Genomic DNA, 18263 nt, shown 5'->3' on the forward strand with positions numbered 1-18263 from the left:
CCAGATGAACCACGTTACACATCTTGCGCAGCTGCTGGACAAGTTCAACTCCAACGACACGCTCTCTACGGTCTCTTCCGAGGCTGCGTCCAAGACGCTGTCGCCGCCGAACCGGTCCGACGGCGGCCGGACACCGCGGCATGCCGGCGGCGACGTCAAGGTGTCCGAGGTCGTCGAGTCCGGATCGGACGCTGGCAGCGAGCCGACCCCGAAAGTCGTGTCCAAGGCCGGTTCGACGACGGCGACGCCGGCCGTCAACGGTGCCAAGGCTGCCACCCCGCGGCCAGACGCGCCGGAGCTCGAGCCCGACGAGTACGTGTTTCTGATCAAGCAGCTCAAAAAGCTGTCGGCTGAGTGCGACGAGCGGGGCCAGATCATCGCCGACCTCAAGCGTGCCCAGGTCGGCACAGTCGCGTCGCCACCCGTCGCGTCCAAGGTGGCCACGCCACGCACGGTCGACGACCCTGCGGCCGGCGCCAGCATGTACGTTGAGCCGGCGTCATCGCGCGACATGGCTGTTGGTGACTACAAGACGCCGCCGACGTTTCGGCACCGTGTCACCATCGAGGACGCCCAGAGCTGCTCGCCGACACCGCTGTCGAAGACAGACGAGAACATCCGGGCGGCCAACCGCAAGATCTCGGCCGAGATCGCTGACATGGGCCGCGTACGTGACGAATACTACCGCGGCCCGGTGCTGATGCCGGCCGACAACATCGTCACGCCACGGGGACCGCCCGGTGTCAAGCCCGAGCGCACGCCGGCGTCGCTCACGGCCCACCAGTCGCAGCTGCTCGAGACCCTGAGCGAGTCCATTGGCCACTCGCGCCGGCTCGAGCAGGACCTCGACAGCGCCAAGCGTGAGATTGCGGAGCTCAAGGACATGATGAAGCAGCTCACGCTCATGCAGTTGCAGCCGGCTGTGGCGCCGGCGCCGCAGCCGGTGGCGCGCCCGCCCACGCCGCCGAACGTTCTGGTCGTGAGCCCGGTGATGGAGCTACTGCCGCGGCGGTCGACGTCGCCGGTAGTCGTGCCGACGACGCCGGCGGCTGCACCGACAGCCGCGCCGACGACTCCGGCAGCTCCTGTGGAGGTGCCTGCGGCTGCGCCCGTGGCTGCGCTGGCGCCTGCCGCGCCCGTCGTGGCTTCCGTGACGCCCGAGCAGACGGCAACGTTCGTGGCGGCGCCGGCGTCGACCGAAATCGCCGACCTGCGCGTCCGTCTGGCCACCGCTGAGGCTGAGATCGTGCGCATGCGTGGCGCCGGCACCAAGATGAGCCCGGAGGTCATGCCCGACGCTCGCAAGGCCGTGCCCGACCGTGAAAAGCTCTACTACCGACTAGAGATGGACGCCGTCGACAACGCGTCCCTGGTCGATCTCGGCAACCTGGTCAAGAACATTCTGCTGCAGCTGTCGACGCCGCTCTCCGGCGTGCGCGAGCGCGTACAGTCGCTCAACCGCCACCTCCAGAACGAGGAGCGGTACATGCGCTTTGCCGCCGACGTCCACGAGGCCCTCTACTCTGACCTGCCCATGGGCCAGCGGTCGCACGGCCTGGCGTTCACTGGCTCGAACGACGAGCTTCGGTGTCTGCGCGAGATGCTGCACCGCATCGAGCAGAATGCACGCGCGGCGGACCGCCGTCGCATGCACAAAATTCTGCTAAATTAATGTAGGAATTGGATACAGTTGAGCCGCACAATGTGCGGCATATAGCCGCACCTGCCTAAAGTGCAGCCACCTCCGATGAATTGCTACCGGAGGCTCGTAGATCACGGGTGCATCTGGCCGCCGGCCCGCTCGAAAGTGCCGCCGAAAGAGTCGCCCACGAGCCGCAACCGCGAGCCGCATGCCGTGCGGCTCATAACCGCACGTGCTGGGTTCTCCGCGGTACTCCAAGTGAACTTCTCGTTAGAGTTGCCGCGACGGCTCATTCGTCTGAAAAGCCTGTCGATGGCCATCGCTCTAGAGCGTCTGGCAGCAAGCGCGTCGAGGAGGTCCTTCGGTCAATGACCTCTGTATGCGGCGAGCTGCTGGGAGAATGCGGCTCAGGGGTCGAGCCGCACACTGCGCGGCTCTGGGACATTGAGCGAAATTTTTCTGACGAAAATTTCAGCAGCCCGACATTCTTGAGCATTCACACACGACGATCCGCAACGAGATGGAGACGCAAGCAAACATCTCGACGCTGGTCCTTGACGCCGGCCCGCTGATCACCCGTGGCGTGTCGTCGCTGACGCCACTGGCCGAGAAGTTTTTCACGACGCCGCTGGTGTACAATGAGATCCGCGACGAGCAGGCCCGGCAGAACCTGGCGCTGTGGGGCGAGCTGCTAGAGGTGCGGCAGCCGCAGCCCAAGTACGTGCAAATAGGTGAGTGTCGTGACAGCAGCCGATCTAACACCAGTGTCGGACTTTGCCAAGAAGACCGGAGACTATTCTGTGCTGTCGGTGTCTGATCTACACATTCTTGCACTCACGTACGAGCTCGAGGTCGAGCTGAACGACGGCGACTGGCGGCTACGGAAGGCGCCGGGTCAGGCGACGATCAACGGCCCGAGCCCGGCGAAGGCGGCGACGCAGGCTGCGAGTGCGGCCGAGGAGTCAGAGACGGATTCGGCTGAGGGTCCTACGGCTTCGACCGAGGCGGCGGCCCCGTCCAGGCTCGAGGCCGAGGCTCCAGTGCAGACGGAGCAAGACGACCTTGTCACACAGGCAGAGAATTTGTCGCTGAACGCGGGCGACGACGGCTGGGCCACTGTACCGGCTAAGAAGAAGACCGGCAAGCAGAACACGGGCCCGAGCCGGAGCGCCCTGAAGCGCCAGCGGATACAGGCCGAGAAGGAAGCGGCTGCTGCTGCGGCTGCGGCCGCCACTGCAGCTGCTGCCGCGGAGGCGGCTGCGGCCGAGGCGGCCGCAGAGGCTGAGGCTCAGGCCGAGGCCCAGGCTGAGGCTGACACCGAGGCCGCCGAGGGCAACGCCGCTTTCGACGACGAGGACGAGGATGGCGGCGAGTGGATCACGCCCGAGACGCTGCGCGAGTACCAGATCCTCGACGGCACGCTGATCGACGGCACCAAGAAAAACGGCATCAGCGAGCAGGCCACGCACATGAAGGTCGGCATGGCGTCGGGGGATTTCGCCATGCAAAACGTCGCCATGCAGATCGGGCTCAACGTCATCAACGCGGTCTCGGGCCTGCGCATCCGCAAGACGCGGTCGTGGATGCTGCGGTGCCATGCGTGCTTCAAACTGTGCCAGCCTTCGACGACGTCGACGCCGCGGCAGTTTTGCCCCAGCTGCGGCGGTGCCACGCTCCTACGCTGCACGGTCACCACGTCGGCCGACACCGGCAAGCTGCAGGTCCATCTCAAGAAGAACATGCAGTGGTCGCACCGCGGCGACCGCTACAGCGTCCAGAACCCGCAAAGCAAAGCGAACCGCCGGCGGGGCGTGGCCTCGGACTCGTCCGAGACCCTGCTGCGCGAGGACCAGAAGGAGTATCTCAAGGCAGTCAAGGACGATGCATGGCAGAAGCGGCACAACGAGAAGCTCTTCGACGAGTGGGTGGGCGGCTCGGCCGACACGATGGCCTCGCCGTTTGCCAGCGGCGGCTACAAGCGCGACAACGTCCGGCCGGGCGTGCGCGTGGGCCGCGGCAAGTATGTCAACGAGCGCCGGCGCAAGTAGAGGTGTATGTACGCAAAAGTTATACGGTTCATTTATTATGCGGCTCGTCCAGACCAGACTGTAGATCAAGCTGTGTCCGAGCACCTAACTTTTGATCTGCCGCGGGCGTCCCGCGGCCACAACGTAAAGAACAAACGCCGGTCCCATTTTTATTCGCTGCACGAGGCTAGTACTTGAGCGGGGCTGGGGTCAGTAGAGTCGGGGCGGCGGACGTACGCTGCTGGGTCATGAGCAGACCGAAACGCTTCTTGAGCGTGACGCGGTGGCGCGAGTACTTGTCGTCGGGCGAAAAGCGGGCGGGGTGCGCCGACTTCGTGATCGTGCCGGTCGCGGTCAGCTTCTTGAGCGTGTAGACGCGGTTGCCGTCGGGGCCCTCAGTGTACATAAGATGCATGGCGGTGGTTGTGTGAATGGAGATCAGAGAAAAAAATTTCGCGAAAAAAGATGTGGTGGTGGGCCGGGTAAGCGCCGCACGCCGTGCGGCGTTGAGCCGCACATCATGCGGCTCGCGCCGCACCACGCGCTCCTGCGCGCATCTACGGCATCCTTACAGTGTCAATGGTGCAATTGCTCTATATACAAGGCGCACGGCGCACCTCCGCCTAAGCGCTCGCCTCAGTCTTGGCCTTCTTCTCGGCCACAACCTTCTCCCGGGCCAGGCGGCCGTAGTACTCCTTGCGACTCACGCGGGCCTTCTCGGCCGCAACCTCCTCCGGGTCCTCCAGCTCAAAGCGGTTGAACACGCGGCGGCGCGGGCTGAAGTGCGGCGTCGGCAGCTTCTCGTCGCGGCTCAGCGCAATTCCAATCAGCTTCCGCGTCGGGTGGAACGGGTCTCTGTAGTAGCGCACGACGCCGCGCTCGAGTGCAAAGATGGTGTGGTCACGGCCAATGCCCGCCTACCGTCAGCTCCGTCTCGGCAGCCACTTACGTTCTCGCCCGGAAAGAACTTGGTGCCGCGCTGGCGGAAAATGATCTGTCCGACGTCCACGTCCTGGCCTGGCCGTCAGCAATGCGCGCGCAGGCACCTACCATCCGACTTCTTCATGCCCAGCCGCCGGCCGCGCGAGTCCTTGTTGTGCGTCTTGGACGACTGCGCCTTCTTGGTGGCCGTCCGAATAATCTGCAGCGTCGGCTGCGCCAGCTGGCGCTCGCCAAACAGCCGCAGCGGCGACGGGCCAAGCGCCGCGCCAGTCGCTCGGACCACGGCCAGCGCGTTCAGCGCGGTCCGGGCCCGGGCCGCAAAGTTGAGTGAGAAAGCCATTGCTGTGCCGTTGGTGCAGAAGAAAAAATTCGATGGGACAAATTTGAGCGAGGCAGTTCGCGATAGCCGCGCGGTTTTGGCGACTGCAGCCACAAGCGCGTAAAGGCGTCTACTCTATGCCACACCAGTCACGCGCCGCCGCACTTGTGTCCCGGGGCGCTCGGCTCCCCAGGCGATCAACTGCGCAGGCGCCGCTAGGGATCTATCAACAAACGGCACAGCAGCCCCGAGCCGCCGGAGAGGACCCAGAGCGCCCTAGAGTCATGGATGACCTGCTGGACCTCTCGTTTAGCTCGGATCCGATTGCGCCCGCCAAGGGTGTGTCCAAATCGGCCGGTCCCGGGCCGAAACTGGGCGTGGGCTCGTCCGGCCGACCCATGACGGCATCGACATCGCCGTCCACGGCGGCGCAGCCGGCCAGCAGCAGCATGTTCCGGTCCGGAAGCGGCCAGCAGACGTCGGCGAGTCCTCCGGTGACGAGCTACAACGTGCCGGTGCGCGGCGCGGCGACTAAACCGGCGGCCAAGACCAAGCCCAGCGAGGACTCGTTTGCGTCTCTGGTCTCGTTCTCGACCCAGAAGAGCCAGGCAGCGGCCCGCATGAGCCTGAAGGAGCATGAGCAGGCCAAGAAGCACGCGCCGGCCCCGCCGGCCGGGCAGGGAGCCGATTGGGCGTCCAACATTAGCTTCGAGAGCCTGAATCTGGGCAGCGCCCGGCCGTCGCCGGCGGCTGCGTCGCCGGCCTTCGCGTCGCCGCCATCGATCTCGCCGGCACTGTCGCCGCCGATCATGGACACGTCGCTGAGCGGCTCCAGCAACACCGGATTGGACGACCTGGACATCTTTAGCGAGTACCGGCCGTCGCCGCCGGTCAAATCGACACCGTCGCCGATGGCTGCGCCGCGCGGCCAGCCCCCGGCGAACCTGTCGCTGCTCGAGGGCGACGACATCGTGGACGTGTCGGCGCCGGCGCGACCGCCGCGGCCAACGCGGCCGTCTGCGTCGCCGGCGTCGTCGATTTCGCCAGTGTCGCCGGCGTCGCCGCCGGAAATGCCCGCCCGGCCGCGCCGGTCGCGTCAGGAGGCAGACCCGCGTGACGGGCCGATCGCGGAGCTTGTCGAGATGGGCTTCACGGCCGACGTCGCCCGTCGGGCGCTTGCCGAGACCGAGACGGGTCTCGACGTCGAGCAGGCCATCGAGATCCTGCTGGCCGAGGCCCAGCAAAAGATGGCCCAGCGCCAGCGCAGCCGGCGCGAGCCGGTGTCGCGTAGCAGCAGCGGAGCCAGCCGGTTCAGCGACTCGGGCGCGCCGGCGGACGACAGCTGGCAGGAGATGCCGTCGGCGGCGGGCGCTCCCCGTCGGCAGGCACTCTTTGCCACGCTGTCGCAACAGCCGTCGTCGCAGGAGCTAGGCAAGATCGCCTCGGAACTCTCGTCCGAGATCAAGACACGAGCCGGCAGTTTGTGGTCGCAGGGCAAGAGCCGGCTGGCCAAAGCGCTCGACGACTACAACAGCCAGAGCGCATCCCCTGATGGCGACGACAACCCGCGCTGGATGCGCAATCAGCAGCGGTACCAGAACCCACTGGCGGACGGCATGGTGGATCCGACGGCCGAGATGCAGCTGCGGCGCGAGCGGCCGCCGCCGCGCAAGTCGCCGATGCCCTTTGGCGACGACGAGCCGATCCGCGTCCCGCAGTGGCGCCGCCGGTCCAAGCCGGCCGAGGAGCCGCTGCCGCCGCGGCCAGAGCGCCCACGGACAAGCACGCCGAGTGCGCCGCAGGCAAGCCGGCCGGCGCGGCCGGCGCGGCCGCCCTCGCCGCGGCCGCCCAAGCCCTCGCGGCCACCGATCGAGATTCCGGCGGCTGCGGCCGGCCAGATTGCCGCCGTGCGCGCGGCCGGCCTGGACGCGTTCAAGGCCGGCGATTTTGGCCGCGCCAACGAGCTGTTCTCGGAGGTGCTGGCGCTGGTGCCGGCCCAGCACGTCCTCCGCACGGTCTTTCTGTCGAACCGGGCACTGTGTCTGCTGCGACTCGGCGACGCCAAGGCCTCCCTGGTCGACTCAGACGAGGGCCTGGCCATCGTCGGTCCCCGCAACGGCGCTGACGAGGACGCCGAGCCCGGCAAGCCGCTGGCCGAGATCTGGGCCAAGCTCAAGCAGCGCCGCGCGGAAGCCCTCGAGCAACTCGAGCGTTACGTGGACGCCCGCGACGCCTGGAACGACCTCGTGCGGTCCGGCAAGGGCGGAAAGCCGGCCGCCGACGGCAAGCGGCGGTGCGACGCAGTCGTGAATCCGGCCAAGGCCAAGCCGGCACCGAAACCGGCGCCCAAGCCCGCGGCCACGCTGCTGGCCGAGGACGACATGGGCGCCGCCCGGCGCGCCGCCCTCGACAAGCTCAAGGCGACCCACCAGGAGGCAGAGGATCTCGAGGCGGCCAAGTTCGCGCTGCACGACAAGGTCGAGCGCAAGATCCTGCTGTGGCGCAACGGCAAGGAGGACAACCTGCGCGGGCTCTTGGCATCCATGGACACCGTTCTTTGGCCCGAAACAGGCTGGACCAAGGTCTCGCTGGCCGACCTTGTCGTGCCCAAGCGCGTCAAGATCGTCTACATGAAGGCTGTGGCCCGCACGCATCCCGATAAGATCGCGCAGGACGCCACGGTCGAGCAGAAGATGATCGCCCAGGCCGTCTTTGTGACCATCAACAAGGCCTGGGACGAGTTCAAGAAGACCAACGACATCCAGTGAGCGGTGCCGGACGCAGACGACCGTGGCCAAGGCTGCTGCGTGACCGGCCGCCGCCCTGCCGTTGACTGGCACCCGCCACGAGCGATAGCCGTCGCGGAAGACTACATAGAGCATTACACTGTATCATATCGGACTCTCTGGTGGGCGCAATCGTGGTCGCCGGCCGCCCGGCCGCCGGCCGCACATCCGCCCAGCCACCCTCGACCCGTAGCCGCCGCCGCCGGTCCCTCCAGTGCTTCTGGCGCTGTCCAGGCAGCGTTCCTTATGGCCGCCACGGGCGTTGGTGGCCAACAAGGAAGGAATCTCCCAACAAGTAAATAGTGCGTCACTTCCGGTCTCACGACGGCATTCAAGGCATCAAGCTGTAGCAGGCACAGACACAACGAGAACACGGACAGCCTCCGGTTCTGGACAGGCGCTTGAGCAGACGGCTATCGGCGTGGGGAACCGCTCTGCGAATTGATTAGGCGCGCACACGGCGGCAACAGGCAGCAGAAATGGCCGGAGGGTCTCGCAAGAAACTCCTGCTGATGGTAAGTCCGGCGGCAATTTGGGCGCGACTGACGACCAGGGACGCAGCGGGTCGGGCAAGTCGTCGATGCGGAGCATAATTTTCAAGTAGGTTGCGTTGATGGGCCCTGGCGTGGGCGGGCGCGGGTTTGGCCGACGGCGGCTATATGGCGGCAGGGCTGACGGCCAGCAACTACTCGGCGTTTGACACGCGGCGGCTCGGCGCGACAATCGACGTCGACCACTCGCATCTGCGTTTTCTCGGAAACATGTCTCTCAATCTCTGGGACTGCGGCGGGTACGTGGGCGCGTGGGCACGCTGACCGGCAGCCAGGACGCCTACATGAATGGCTACTTCTCGACCCAGCGCGACAGCATCTTCCGGATGGTCGAGGCGCTGATCTTTGTGTTTGACGTCGAGTCCAGCGAGCTGCGCAAGGACATCGAGACGTTTGTGCTCTGCCTGCGCAACCTGTACGAGTTCTCGCCGACGGCCAAGATATTTGCGCTCATCCACAAAATGGACCTTGTCGTTGTCGAGAAGCGCATGGACGTCTACCGGGCGCTCATGAGCTCGCTCGATGACACCTCGGCCATGTTTTCGTTCAACGTCCAGGGCTTTGCGACCACGATCTGGGACGAGTCGCTCTACCGCGCGTGGTCCAGCATCGTGTGCTCGCTGATTCCGAACGTTGGCATATACCAGAAGCACCTGCAGTCGTTCGCGAACATCTCCGAGGCCGACGAGGTCATCCTGTTCGAGAAGACTACGTTCCTCGTCATCTCGCACGTCACGAACTCGTCCGTGTCGGCCCTGCGCTCCGACTCGACGCGGTTCGAGAAGATTTCCAACATCATCAAGCAGTACAAGCAGAGCTGCTCCAAGATCCGCACGCAGTTTCAGTCGCTGAGTCTGCGCGGCAGCGACTGCTCGGCCTACCTCGACCAGATGACGAGCAACACCATGGTCTTGATCGTCACGTCCAACCGAGCGCGCCAGCAGCGTCTGGAGGAGACACTTGCCGAGGGCGGTGTCTTTGACGAGTCCGCCTCGGCCATCGACTGCTTTGGCGAGACCGAGAACAACATCATCTTGGCCAATATCCGCGTGGCCAAGCGGATCTTCGAACGCATTGAGCAGGCCAACCGCGATTAGTGGTCTGCGCCCGGCGGACCGTTTTTGTACTCTACCACGGTCGTTGCGCTTGTAGTATAGAATTGTATAGTCTTTTGGAAGGCCGCCGGCCTGAGCTTGGACGCCGCTGTGGCGGTGCGCAGTCCGCCCGCAGGGGTGGCTGACGAACGGGCCGTACGCATGAGGCGCGCCGCACGTTGTGCGGCTCGTGCGTCAGAGAGCCTGTAGGAGTGACTCTGTTGGGGCTGCTGTCTCGCGGGTCCACGACAAGGGATGCAGCGGAGCGCGGCTCGATCTGCGCGCCGGGCTCGACGGAGTCGCCGCTGCAGACCTGGCCGTGGCGGCCGCTGTAGCCCCTGCCGTACGGGGGGTTCCTACGGAGTCGGCGGGCACTCGGCGGCACGCGCGGGCGCTGCACTGAGCCGCACGCTATGCGGCTCACGCTGGGTCCAGCACGGTCCACAACCGCAGCCGCACTATAAAAAAAACTTCTCCCGCAATTTTCCCAGCATCGCAAATTTTCAATCTGGCACTCGCCGATTGACTATGAGTTGATTGCAGACAACCGCTAGGTAGGTCTGAAGGCTGGTGACAGATGCCTCGGACGCTGGCTGGCGCCGGCGGCTCCGGCATCTGCCTGCCAATCCCAGCCATCGTAGCAGCGTCGGCGCGGCCGGCGCAGCACACGGCGGCTTGCAGCGTGGTCCTATGATGATGACATTTTATGGTATCTCTTGATTCCTGATAGATCAATATTTATAGACTACAACGGTATCTGAGGATCAACCACACTGCAGGCACCGCTTCGGGCCAGACGCTGACCGTTAGAACATGCGCCGACAGCAATTGAACGCGATCTACGCGGACCCGTTGCCGGTGGTCACGCGGCCGCTGCCGCCGCTGGTGCCGCACAACGTGCTGTCGCTGGCGCAGTACGCGTACTGCGTGGTGGCCGCGCTGTGGCAGCGCGTGGACCAGCCGCGCGTGGCCGCCCGGCTCGATGGCACGACCGTCACGGTCGAGGCCGAGGCTGACATGATCCGGCTCTGGAGGTCCGGCTTCTTTGGCAAGGGCACACAGAGCCGTAGCGAGCCGACGTGGCAGTTCCGGACAGAGCGCCGGCTGGACGTGGCCGCCGCCGAGGCCGCCGCGCCGGAGGACGTGACCGCCCAGCGCCGCCGCGACCGCCGCCAGTTCAAGTCCGCGCGGGCCGCGGCCGAGCTGGAGGAGCTCGCGCGGCGCGGTGCCAACGTGCAGGCCCAGGTGGCCGACGACGACACCCCGGCCGCGGCGCGGCCGGAGGACGCGCTGCTGGTCGGCGCGGACGGCCGCGTCGAGCGCCGCGAAGCGCTCCAGCTGTCGCCGCAGGAGGCGTTTTTCCTGGCGTTCGGCCTGGGCGTGCTAGACGTGCGCGCGGACGGCGCGCTCGTGTCGACCGAGGCCCTCCTGCAGACGTTCTCCACGGGCGCGCCGGACGACCGCTTCGTGCTGCACTACGTCGTGTACCACCACTACCGGTCGCTCGGCTGGTGCGTGCGCGAGGGCGTCAAGTTCGGCGTCGACATGCTGCTCTACAAGCGCGGACCGCCGTTCTCACACGCCGAGTACGCCATCATGGTCGTTCCCGTCTACGCGGACGAGAGCAAGAACCGCGAGGCCGCGCCCGAGTGGTGGTGGGCGTCTGGACTCAACCGGGTGATAGGCGGCGTCAAGAAGACGCTGGTGCTGTGCCACGTCGAGATCCCGACCGCCGTGCCGTCCGCGCCGGCCGACCTGCTGGCCGCGTACCGGCTCCAGGAGGTCGTCGTGCGCCGGTGGGTGCCCGGCCGCAACCGTGATTGAATCCATAGATTGATATATACATGGCCTAGACCTCGCCCTTCCAGGCCTTGTCGACGAACGCGCACCCGCGGCCGTCCTTGGAGATGCACACGTAGTTGCTCTTGTCTGGCAAAATGCACTTCTCCTCGGACCGGGGAAACAGGCACGGACAGTCGACCGGCTTCTTGACACACGCCAGCGTGTCCGGACACAGGTAGTCGGTGCACTCGGCTGCCGTCAGCGCGCCCACCCACTCACGTACCGTCCTCGTAGTTGCGCTCGAACCACTCGCGCGCGTCGGGGCTGTGGCCGCCGCCGTGGCCGCCGTCGCCGCCAAACATGTGCTCGAAGAACTCGAACTGGGCCGCAGCCAGCATCGGGAACAGAGCCAGAACCAACAGTGCCGGCCGCATCTTGATGTGAACTGTGCTGCGCTCGCTCTGATGTCGTGCGAGACTGCTACTGCCGTTGATCTGGATGGCGTGGTCGCGATCGCCAAAGCACACCAAAGGCCACGGTGGAAAATTCGGCGCGGTGTGCGCCGCACACAATGCGGCTCAGCACCACCACGTCGTCGCCACGTCCCGTGGCCAAACCACTCTGACTGCGGGCGCGCGACAGCGTCCGGGGCCCGGCCGGCCGGCGGCCGACATTCTACCCGTATCACCGGCCGCCAGAGTGTCTCTGCAGAGAGCCGCAATATATACGTCCAATTGAGTCTGGCGAGCAGCGCCCGCAGCCAGCCAAACGATATCGGCATGACCGCGTCTACCAATGCGCTGGGTCCAAGTCCCTGCGCTGTGCGGCAGCTTGTCAGGATCGCCGGCCATGCGGCAGCAGCATGACTGCCCACCCAGCCGCGCACCCCGCGCCCAACCAGCGGCACATGTGCGGTATCCGATCCTGCAGGTCGCCGCAACAAGCAACCGTATATGACGGCATGACTGACAAACCGAGCAAGAAATGCGCGGGTACGCAGCGCAAAGGGGACACGGTTACACGAGTATTGCACGCTAGCGCATAACCCGACGTGACAAACATGTTCTATCAAACAGTGCTTGTACGTTGCCTCTGGCTGGCTGCCACCTTTACGGTCCTGCAGGCTGCAGGCTGCCGTAGGTGGCCTGGCAAGCGCGTCAAGCACGCTACCGCATCGGCGTTCGCGGCGTCGGGGTCCGACCGATACCGTAGGCGCGCACGAGGTGAGCTACGCCGGCCACCCCGCCCGGGCTTGATCTGGCCGACCCGGCTGCGCGGGCCGCCACGGTTTCGCCGCGGTACCGCCGGGCGGAAGGCGCGGGCGCGGGCGCAAATAGCTGCCGGCTCGGTCAGGCTGCGGCCAGCGCGGCGCGCGCGGGCGCGTGCGGCTCGCGGACTTACGGACGTCACACGTGACCCGAGTGTGCTTCTTCTCGGTTCTACGCGACCGATCCGTCTGCATCACCTCCAGCACCATGTCGTCGTCTGAGGCCCAGGAAGAGCTCGTCCTCCAGTTTGTCGAGCTAACGCAGGCATCCGTCGAGGAGTCGCGTGCGTTTCTCGAGAGCACTGAGTGGAATCTCGATGTAAGATCGATGTGACCGGGCGCGGCCCGCGTGGCGTAGGCGCGGCGAGACGGCCGCCACACGCACCCTGACCTGGCAGGCGGTCGCCGTGGCGGCCGCGGCCGGGCTGGGTGCCGGCGGCGGCACGGCGCGGGTGTGGGCGCGGGCGGCGGCCAGCGGTGCTGACGACGTAGGCGGCGGTCAACGCTTTTTACTCGGCGAGCGAGTCGAACGCACCTTCTCCGCCAACCCAACAAGCGGCACCGGCATCGCCTTTGGTATCCGCAGACACCCCGCCAGGACCACCCGCAGAAAGCTTAGCTTCCAGGTAGGCCGTGGCCGTGCCCCTGGCTGACGACCAGAATGTCGGGCTCAAGCAGCAGACGATCCACGCCCAGCAACCGCATCCGCACGCTGTCGGACCTGAACTCTGACGGCGGTCCGAGCGCGTTCAGCGGACAGTCGGACTCGGAGGACGAGGCCCGCCCGGGCCAGGCGCTCGGCCGGCGGCCGGATGACCTCTTCACCGGCGGTGAGAAGTCGGGCCTGGCCGTGCAGAACCCCGACTCGGACCGCAACCGGCTGGTGCGCAACATCCTGCAGCAGGCCGAGATGTGAGTAATCCACGGCGCACGCGCTGACCGCAGTGGCGGCCGCAGCGAGCGCCCTGCCCAGACGCAGTCCTCGGCCTTCTCGGGCGCCGGCCGCACGCTGGGCTCGGAGACGGTCCAGTCCGAGACCATCGCGGACCCGACCGCGCCGGCCGCGCCGACCGAGACCATCACGCGCACGCTCACGTTCTGGCGCGACGGCTTCAGCATCGACAACGGCGAGCTCATGCGCTACGACGAGCCCGCCAACCAGGAGATCCTGCGCGCGATCAACAGCGGCCGCGCGCCGCTGCACCTGCTCAACGTGTCGTCCGGCCAGCCGGTGGACGTACGCGTCGAGCGCCGCATGACCGAGGACTACGTCGCGCCCAAGGCCTCCACCGGCGGGTTCTACGGCGCCGGCCACCGCCTCGGCTCGTAGACGCCGGGCGTCGCCGCCGTCTGTGCCCACAAATACATTATCCTACACTATCTAAACAGGTTGCCGTCGCCGTGGCCGCCAATGCGCCGCCACTGCGCCGCGGGCACGAGCCCGGTCTCGAGCTTGTACAGCCGCCAGGCCTCGCGTAGGTGCTCGGGCTGCAGAGGCGGCCGCTCCGCGTCGGGGTCGAGCGGGTCGGGCGGGACCATGCGCTGCTGCACGTCCAGCGCCCGCTCGATGATCTCGCCCACAAAGACCTTGGAGAAACCGGAGATGGTGACTGCGACGTTGTTGGTGATGGACTGGTTCAGCACCGCGTTGGCCAGCTTCTTGACGCTGCCGCGGTTGATGTTCACTCGCCGGAACGTCTCGTACCGCTCCATCTGGTCGTTTGTGAACGTAGAGATCAGCGCGCGCACCTGGTCGCTGCTCATGCCCGGGCCGAACCCGCTCTTGCCGCCGCGCTTGCCGCCGCCGCGCGGGCTGGCTGCGCCGGCCGCGTCGCCGTTGCTCTCGGACGGGCCGCCCATGAGCGCGCCCAGCGCGCCCAGGCCGCCGCCGAGCCCGCCGAGGCTGCCCAGCGGGTTGCTCAGCTGCGCCAGCAGCCCGCTCTCAGCGTCGGCCTCGGCCGCATCGGCCTCGGCGCGCTCGCGTCCGCGCTCGTGCCGCCCGCCGCCAGCGCCCCGGCCGATGACCGACACGTTGAAAAAGCCGCCCTCGTCGTCGTCGTCTTCCTCGTCGTCGTCCCCGCCGCGTCGGATCGCCTGTCTGGTCACATCAAAGTCGTCCTCGTCGCCGTGCGTCTGCGCCGGCGGCGGCACGCTCTCATCCCCGTAGAGGTCGTCGTCGTCCTCGGCTGCGGCGGTGGCCGCAGCGCTCGCAGGCTTGCGCCCGCGGCCCGACTTTGCGTTTGGCGGAAACGACGTTTGCCGCAGCGGATGCGGCGTCGACAGCTGCGAAGACTTGGCCGCCTTGTTGCTGGAAGTCGATCCGGGCTTTCTGCCACGCTTCTTGGGCGGGTTGCCGGCCTGCGGAGACGACATCGTGCTGCCTGGCGGTGCTCACGTCGCTCGTCTCACTGTCGACGGGGGGATCTGACCGTGGCGATGCGAAGTTCTGCTTGAGCGTTGCGGGAAGTCGTGTGGAGGAGTCAAGCAAAAAAACAAAAAGTATGCCTCGAAACGGATTCGAACCGATGATCTCGTCATTACTAGTGACGCGCCTTACCAACTTGGCCATCGAGGCGCTTGCCGACAGACACGCGGGCCGTGCTGTAGGATGGTCCGGCCGGGCGGGCGCGGCGAGCCGCACAGCGTGCGGCGGGCGGCCGCCCCGTCTGGCGTGGCGCGCGCCTCAGCCGTGCGGCGCGTTCCCGCCGTGCGTCCGTGTCGCGCAAACGCGTCCATGGCATTACATACTATATGCTACAATATACAGGCGCACCCTGGGGCCGCAATTGTCTGTCGTCCCGGCTAGGTCAGGGCGCTGCTGAGACCGATGACGGCGCTGCAGAGCAGCACGTCCACGCCCACCAGCTGGAGCACCGTCCACGCTGTCGAGTACAGCAGCTTCGGTGAGAACACGGTCCAGATAAAGAGGTGGTCGCGCAGCACGTAGCATGAGCCGGTCACAGCGAACAGCGCCAGGGCGTGGAAGAAGACCAGGATCGGCAGGTAGTCGCGCGCGTAGATCGTCATTAGCGAGTCCTTCGGGAACCCCAGCGCCCGCGGCCGCGACTTGAGCTGGACCGTGCTCAGGTGGAACACGGCGGCGAGCGAGAACAGCAGCGGGCCGGCCCAATTGGACACAAAGCCCATGAGGCCGACCAGGCCCATGTTGTACGTGCGCACGCCGTTGTACGCGTTGGCCAGATCGAGCGACGCCAGCGAGTTGGAGTTGCCCATGACGAAGAACGACACGTGCTGCCACATGACCGTGGTGACCGCGATCACGGCCGGGTGCAGCGCCGAGTACACGCCGGCGTAGCGCGCGGCCGAGAACAGGAGCGAGAACGCGAGCAGGATCGGCGTGTTGACGAGCGACGTCTGCGCGAGCACCAGCGTCTCGGCCAGGAAGTAGATGCCCTGGACAAACTTGCCCGGCGTCTTGCGCATGCCCAGGAACGTCGAGGCCATGTGGAAGACGATGGCCAGGGCCAGGCCGATGAAGACCGACTGCGCCTTGATCACGTGGTCGTTCGAGTCGAGGTTCGGCATGATCAGGCGCGCCAGCGACGGCACGGCCATGCCGTCGTCCAGAGCGACCGAGACCTTGAAGAAGTAGATGCCGAACACGATGGAGAACGTGAACACGTGCCGGGCGAACGACGGCAGCGACCAGAAGACGTACATGTACAGGTTCTTGAACACCGACACGTACTCGAGCGCGATCAGGAACCAGAGCGTGGACGCGCCGGCAGGGGTCGAGAAGTAGTGAGCCAGCGTCGGCACGTCGACGAACTTCTGGCCGGTGACGTTGTAGTGGCGGAGGACGGCAAGCACGGCGAGAGAGACCGTCAGGACGACGACCGTGGCCAGCGACCGCCGGCGGAGCCCGTTGAAGACGCGCACCGCGCACCACGCGCTCGTGATCCAGAACCAGAAGTAGTGCTCTTCCTCGACCAGGCTGCTGCCGAACATGGACGCCGCGTACAGCACGGCGCCGGCGGCCACCGTGACGGCCAGCCCGACCGAGGACGACGCCAGGACGGGCATCGCCAGGCCGGTGGCGGTCGCGGCCGCGGCCGACATGAGCGCCAGGCCGGCCTGCATGTGCAGGAGCTTGTAGTTCGACGACGTGCGCGACAGCAGCTCCTGGCCGAGGTACAGAAACTGCGTCAGCGGGCCCCCGGCCGCACTTACCTTGTACACGCGGTCCTTCTGGTCGTCGTTGAACGTGGCCGCCGGGTGCTCGAGCAGCTCGCGCCACAGCCCGCGCAGGTCGGCCACGGCGCCGGTCGCCGCCGCGCTCGTGTATCCCGGAAAGGCCTCGACCAGGATGGCGTGCATCTGGCGCGCGTTCTGCAGCAGCAGCTGGGTCTGGTACTTGGGCGTCCACAGCTTGAGCAGCCGCGGAATCAGCACGCCCAGGTTGTTTTTCGGGACCGGGATGCCCAGCAGCGCCGACAGCGACGGCACCAGGTCGGCCTGGTCGATCTTGGTGTGGTACCGGAAGCTCGCTGCGTCCGGCGGGCTCGTCGCCGCCGCCGGCTCCAGCACGCGCATGTGCGGCGACAGCAGCGCCAGGGCCGCCGACGTCTCGCCCGCCGACGAGCCGCCGTGGTTGCCGGCGTCGTTCATGCCGTGGTCGCCGCAGAGCACCAGCAGCGACTTCTTGCGGTCCCGGCGGTCGGCCCTCTCGAGGCCGGCGTAGAGATCGCGCACGACGCCGTCCATCTCGGCGAGCTTGGGCGCCATCAGCGGGCTGTCCGGGCCGCCCTTGTGGCCGATGTGGTCCACGCCGAGGTAGTGCAGGATCATGGCGTCCCAGTCCGACCGGCCGAGCTCCGGGGCGATGTGGCGGGTCACGTTGTGGTCGACCTCGGTGTAGTCCTGGCGTCAGCTCGCCCGCGCGGCCACGTACCGACACGTAGAAGCTCGTGGTCCCGTCCGACCGCTCGAACATGCCCGGGAAAAGCTTCAGCCAGGTGTCGTCGCCGAACATGATCAGCCGGCGGCCGCCGCCCTTGCGCTTGAGCTGGCCCAGCCAATTGTCCTGGCCGGCCAGCGACGACGACTGGTCCGACTCGGCGATGTTGAGCACGGCGTCGAGGAAATTGGGCACCGAGCCCGTCGTCAGGCCCTTGAGCCGCGGCATGGTCACCGTGGGCGGCGTTGAGTACGCCGTGAAGCCCAGGCCGTGGCCGGACTCGATCAGCCTGCGGTCAGTTTCGCCGGCGGCCAACGCACCCTTTCGTGAACGACATCGGCGATGAGTCGGCAAAGACAAAGTCACTGGCGTCAGCGCTGCCGCGGCCGCACGTACCTGCGCAGGGCATCGATCAGGACGAATGTGATCCGATCAAACACGGCCGCCGGCTGGCTTTGGACCGGCGCCGACAGCCCCTGGAAGTACGGCTTGTAGGGGAAGAAGCCCTGGACAAACAGCCAGAGCCCGAGGAACTGGAGCACCAGCACGCCGGCGATTGTGACGCCGCTGGCGACGGACGGCTGCATGATGGCGACTCGATGATGGCCGGGATCGAGTGTTGTCGCGACGTTGGGAGTCGCCCAACAGCGGCACGCGTCGACGCCGATCGGCCTGGCAGCGAGGACAATCGCCGCGCACGGGCGACGCTGGCAGAGAGCGGCACGGGCTGGACGCCACGCATTCCGAGCGTGCGCGGCCGGGCCGACTGCCGGCGCGGCGCCGTCCGGGGGCCAAACGCGTCGTCTGAGTCCAAAAGTGCATGGATTACAACACCTAATCGTACAGGCAACAAGTCTAGTAAATACAAATAACGCCAAAACGACTTTTATGCGTCTGGTCCGTCGATGGAGTCGGGACGGAGCGACTGACGGGCG

The 18263-nt window shown here is 66.6% G+C and overlaps 12 protein-coding genes and 1 non-coding gene across 13 annotated transcripts; 7 read left to right on the top strand and 6 right to left on the bottom strand.

The window, feature by feature from the left end:
* The first annotated feature begins 735 nt into the window (after window positions 1–735).
* V1510DRAFT_416164 (uncharacterized protein) lies at window positions 736–1716 on the top strand. The gene has a single exon (XM_066933709.1). It carries the CDS (start codon window positions 887–889, stop codon window positions 1670–1672), a length of 786 nt encoding a protein of 261 aa, XP_066789169.1. The 5' UTR covers window positions 736–886; the 3' UTR covers window positions 1673–1716.
* Window positions 1717–2116: 400 nt separating this feature from the next.
* On the top strand, window positions 2117–4186 carry V1510DRAFT_377564 (Nin one binding Zn-ribbon like-domain-containing protein). Its single transcript, XM_066931589.1, has 2 exons — window positions 2117–2373; window positions 2408–4186. Exons 1-2 carry the CDS (start codon window positions 2163–2165, stop codon window positions 3688–3690), a joined length of 1494 nt encoding a protein of 497 aa, XP_066789170.1. The 5' UTR covers window positions 2117–2162; the 3' UTR covers window positions 3691–4186.
* V1510DRAFT_429954 (H/ACA ribonucleoprotein complex subunit 3) lies at window positions 3591–4186 on the bottom strand. Its single transcript, XM_066935341.1, has 2 exons — window positions 3907–4186; window positions 3591–3873 (listed from the first exon to the last, which is right to left on the bottom strand). Exons 1-2 carry the CDS (start codon window positions 4082–4084, stop codon window positions 3857–3859), a joined length of 195 nt encoding a protein of 64 aa, XP_066789171.1. The 5' UTR covers window positions 4085–4186; the 3' UTR covers window positions 3591–3856.
* A 51-nt stretch (window positions 4187–4237) lies between these two features.
* V1510DRAFT_416171 (mitochondrial 54S ribosomal protein bL27m) lies at window positions 4238–4985 on the bottom strand. Its single transcript, XM_066933710.1, has 3 exons — window positions 4720–4985; window positions 4619–4686; window positions 4238–4586 (listed from the first exon to the last, which is right to left on the bottom strand). The coding sequence occupies exons 1-3, from the start codon at window positions 4949–4951 to the stop codon at window positions 4293–4295; spliced, it is 594 nt and encodes a 197-aa protein (XP_066789172.1). The 5' UTR covers window positions 4952–4985; the 3' UTR covers window positions 4238–4292.
* A 229-nt stretch (window positions 4986–5214) lies between these two features.
* On the top strand, window positions 5215–7698 carry V1510DRAFT_364801 (uncharacterized protein; the record flags this gene model as incomplete). The annotated part of the gene is made up of 2 exons (XM_066931205.1): window positions 5215–5424; window positions 5479–7698. The coding sequence occupies 2 exons, from the start codon at window positions 5215–5217 to the stop codon at window positions 7696–7698; spliced, it is 2430 nt and encodes an 809-aa protein (XP_066789173.1).
* Window positions 7699–8036: 338 nt separating this feature from the next.
* On the top strand, window positions 8037–9458 carry V1510DRAFT_416177 (Gtr1/RagA G protein conserved region-domain-containing protein). The gene is made up of 4 exons (XM_066933711.1): window positions 8037–8231; window positions 8270–8316; window positions 8399–8506; window positions 8539–9458. The coding sequence occupies exons 1-4, from the start codon at window positions 8196–8198 to the stop codon at window positions 9362–9364; spliced, it is 1017 nt and encodes a 338-aa protein (XP_066789174.1). The 5' UTR covers window positions 8037–8195; the 3' UTR covers window positions 9365–9458.
* A 609-nt stretch (window positions 9459–10067) lies between these two features.
* On the top strand, window positions 10068–11185 carry V1510DRAFT_402841 (SEN2 subunit of the tRNA splicing endonuclease-like protein; the record flags this gene model as incomplete). The annotated part of the gene is made up of 2 exons (XM_066932126.1): window positions 10068–10070; window positions 10172–11185. The coding sequence occupies 2 exons, from the start codon at window positions 10068–10070 to the stop codon at window positions 11183–11185; spliced, it is 1017 nt and encodes a 338-aa protein (XP_066789175.1).
* On the bottom strand, window positions 11039–11843 carry V1510DRAFT_416183 (uncharacterized protein). Its single transcript, XM_066933712.1, has 2 exons — window positions 11427–11843; window positions 11039–11395 (listed from the first exon to the last, which is right to left on the bottom strand). The coding sequence occupies exons 1-2, from the start codon at window positions 11575–11577 to the stop codon at window positions 11211–11213; spliced, it is 336 nt and encodes a 111-aa protein (XP_066789176.1). The 5' UTR covers window positions 11578–11843; the 3' UTR covers window positions 11039–11210.
* Window positions 11722–12664, top strand: V1510DRAFT_416185 (uncharacterized protein). Its single transcript, XM_066933713.1, has one exon. The coding sequence runs from the start codon at window positions 12204–12206 to the stop codon at window positions 12630–12632; it is 429 nt and encodes a 142-aa protein (XP_066789177.1). The 5' UTR covers window positions 11722–12203; the 3' UTR covers window positions 12633–12664.
* On the top strand, window positions 12613–13796 carry V1510DRAFT_416186 (SEP domain-containing protein). Its single transcript, XM_066933714.1, has 3 exons — window positions 12613–12729; window positions 12903–13322; window positions 13356–13796. Exons 2-3 carry the CDS (start codon window positions 13072–13074, stop codon window positions 13738–13740), a joined length of 636 nt encoding a protein of 211 aa, XP_066789178.1. The 5' UTR covers window positions 12613–12729; window positions 12903–13071; the 3' UTR covers window positions 13741–13796.
* Window positions 13681–14392, bottom strand: V1510DRAFT_377588 (hTAFII28-like protein conserved region-domain-containing protein). The gene has a single exon (XM_066931590.1). The coding sequence runs from the start codon at window positions 14268–14270 to the stop codon at window positions 13788–13790; it is 483 nt and encodes a 160-aa protein (XP_066789179.1). The 5' UTR covers window positions 14271–14392; the 3' UTR covers window positions 13681–13787.
* A 520-nt stretch (window positions 14393–14912) lies between these two features.
* V1510DRAFT_t122 lies at window positions 14913–14985 on the bottom strand. The gene has a single exon. It is a non-coding gene; the product is annotated as a tRNA-Thr (tRNA).
* A 137-nt stretch (window positions 14986–15122) lies between these two features.
* On the bottom strand, window positions 15123–18093 carry V1510DRAFT_393778 (alkaline-phosphatase-like protein). The gene is made up of 5 exons (XM_066931833.1): window positions 17725–18093; window positions 17649–17693; window positions 17323–17617; window positions 16602–17291; window positions 15123–16571 (listed from the first exon to the last, which is right to left on the bottom strand). Exons 1-5 carry the CDS (start codon window positions 17913–17915, stop codon window positions 15213–15215), a joined length of 2580 nt encoding a protein of 859 aa, XP_066789180.1. The 5' UTR covers window positions 17916–18093; the 3' UTR covers window positions 15123–15212.
* Window positions 18094–18263: the final 170 nt, after the last annotated feature.

The sequence above is a fragment of the Dipodascopsis tothii genome, assembly GCF_038497935.1.
Source record: "Dipodascopsis tothii strain CBS 759.85 unplaced genomic scaffold V1510scaffold_13, whole genome shotgun sequence".
Taxonomy (NCBI): domain Eukaryota; kingdom Fungi; phylum Ascomycota; class Lipomycetes; order Lipomycetales; family Lipomycetaceae; genus Neoaidaea; species Neoaidaea tothii.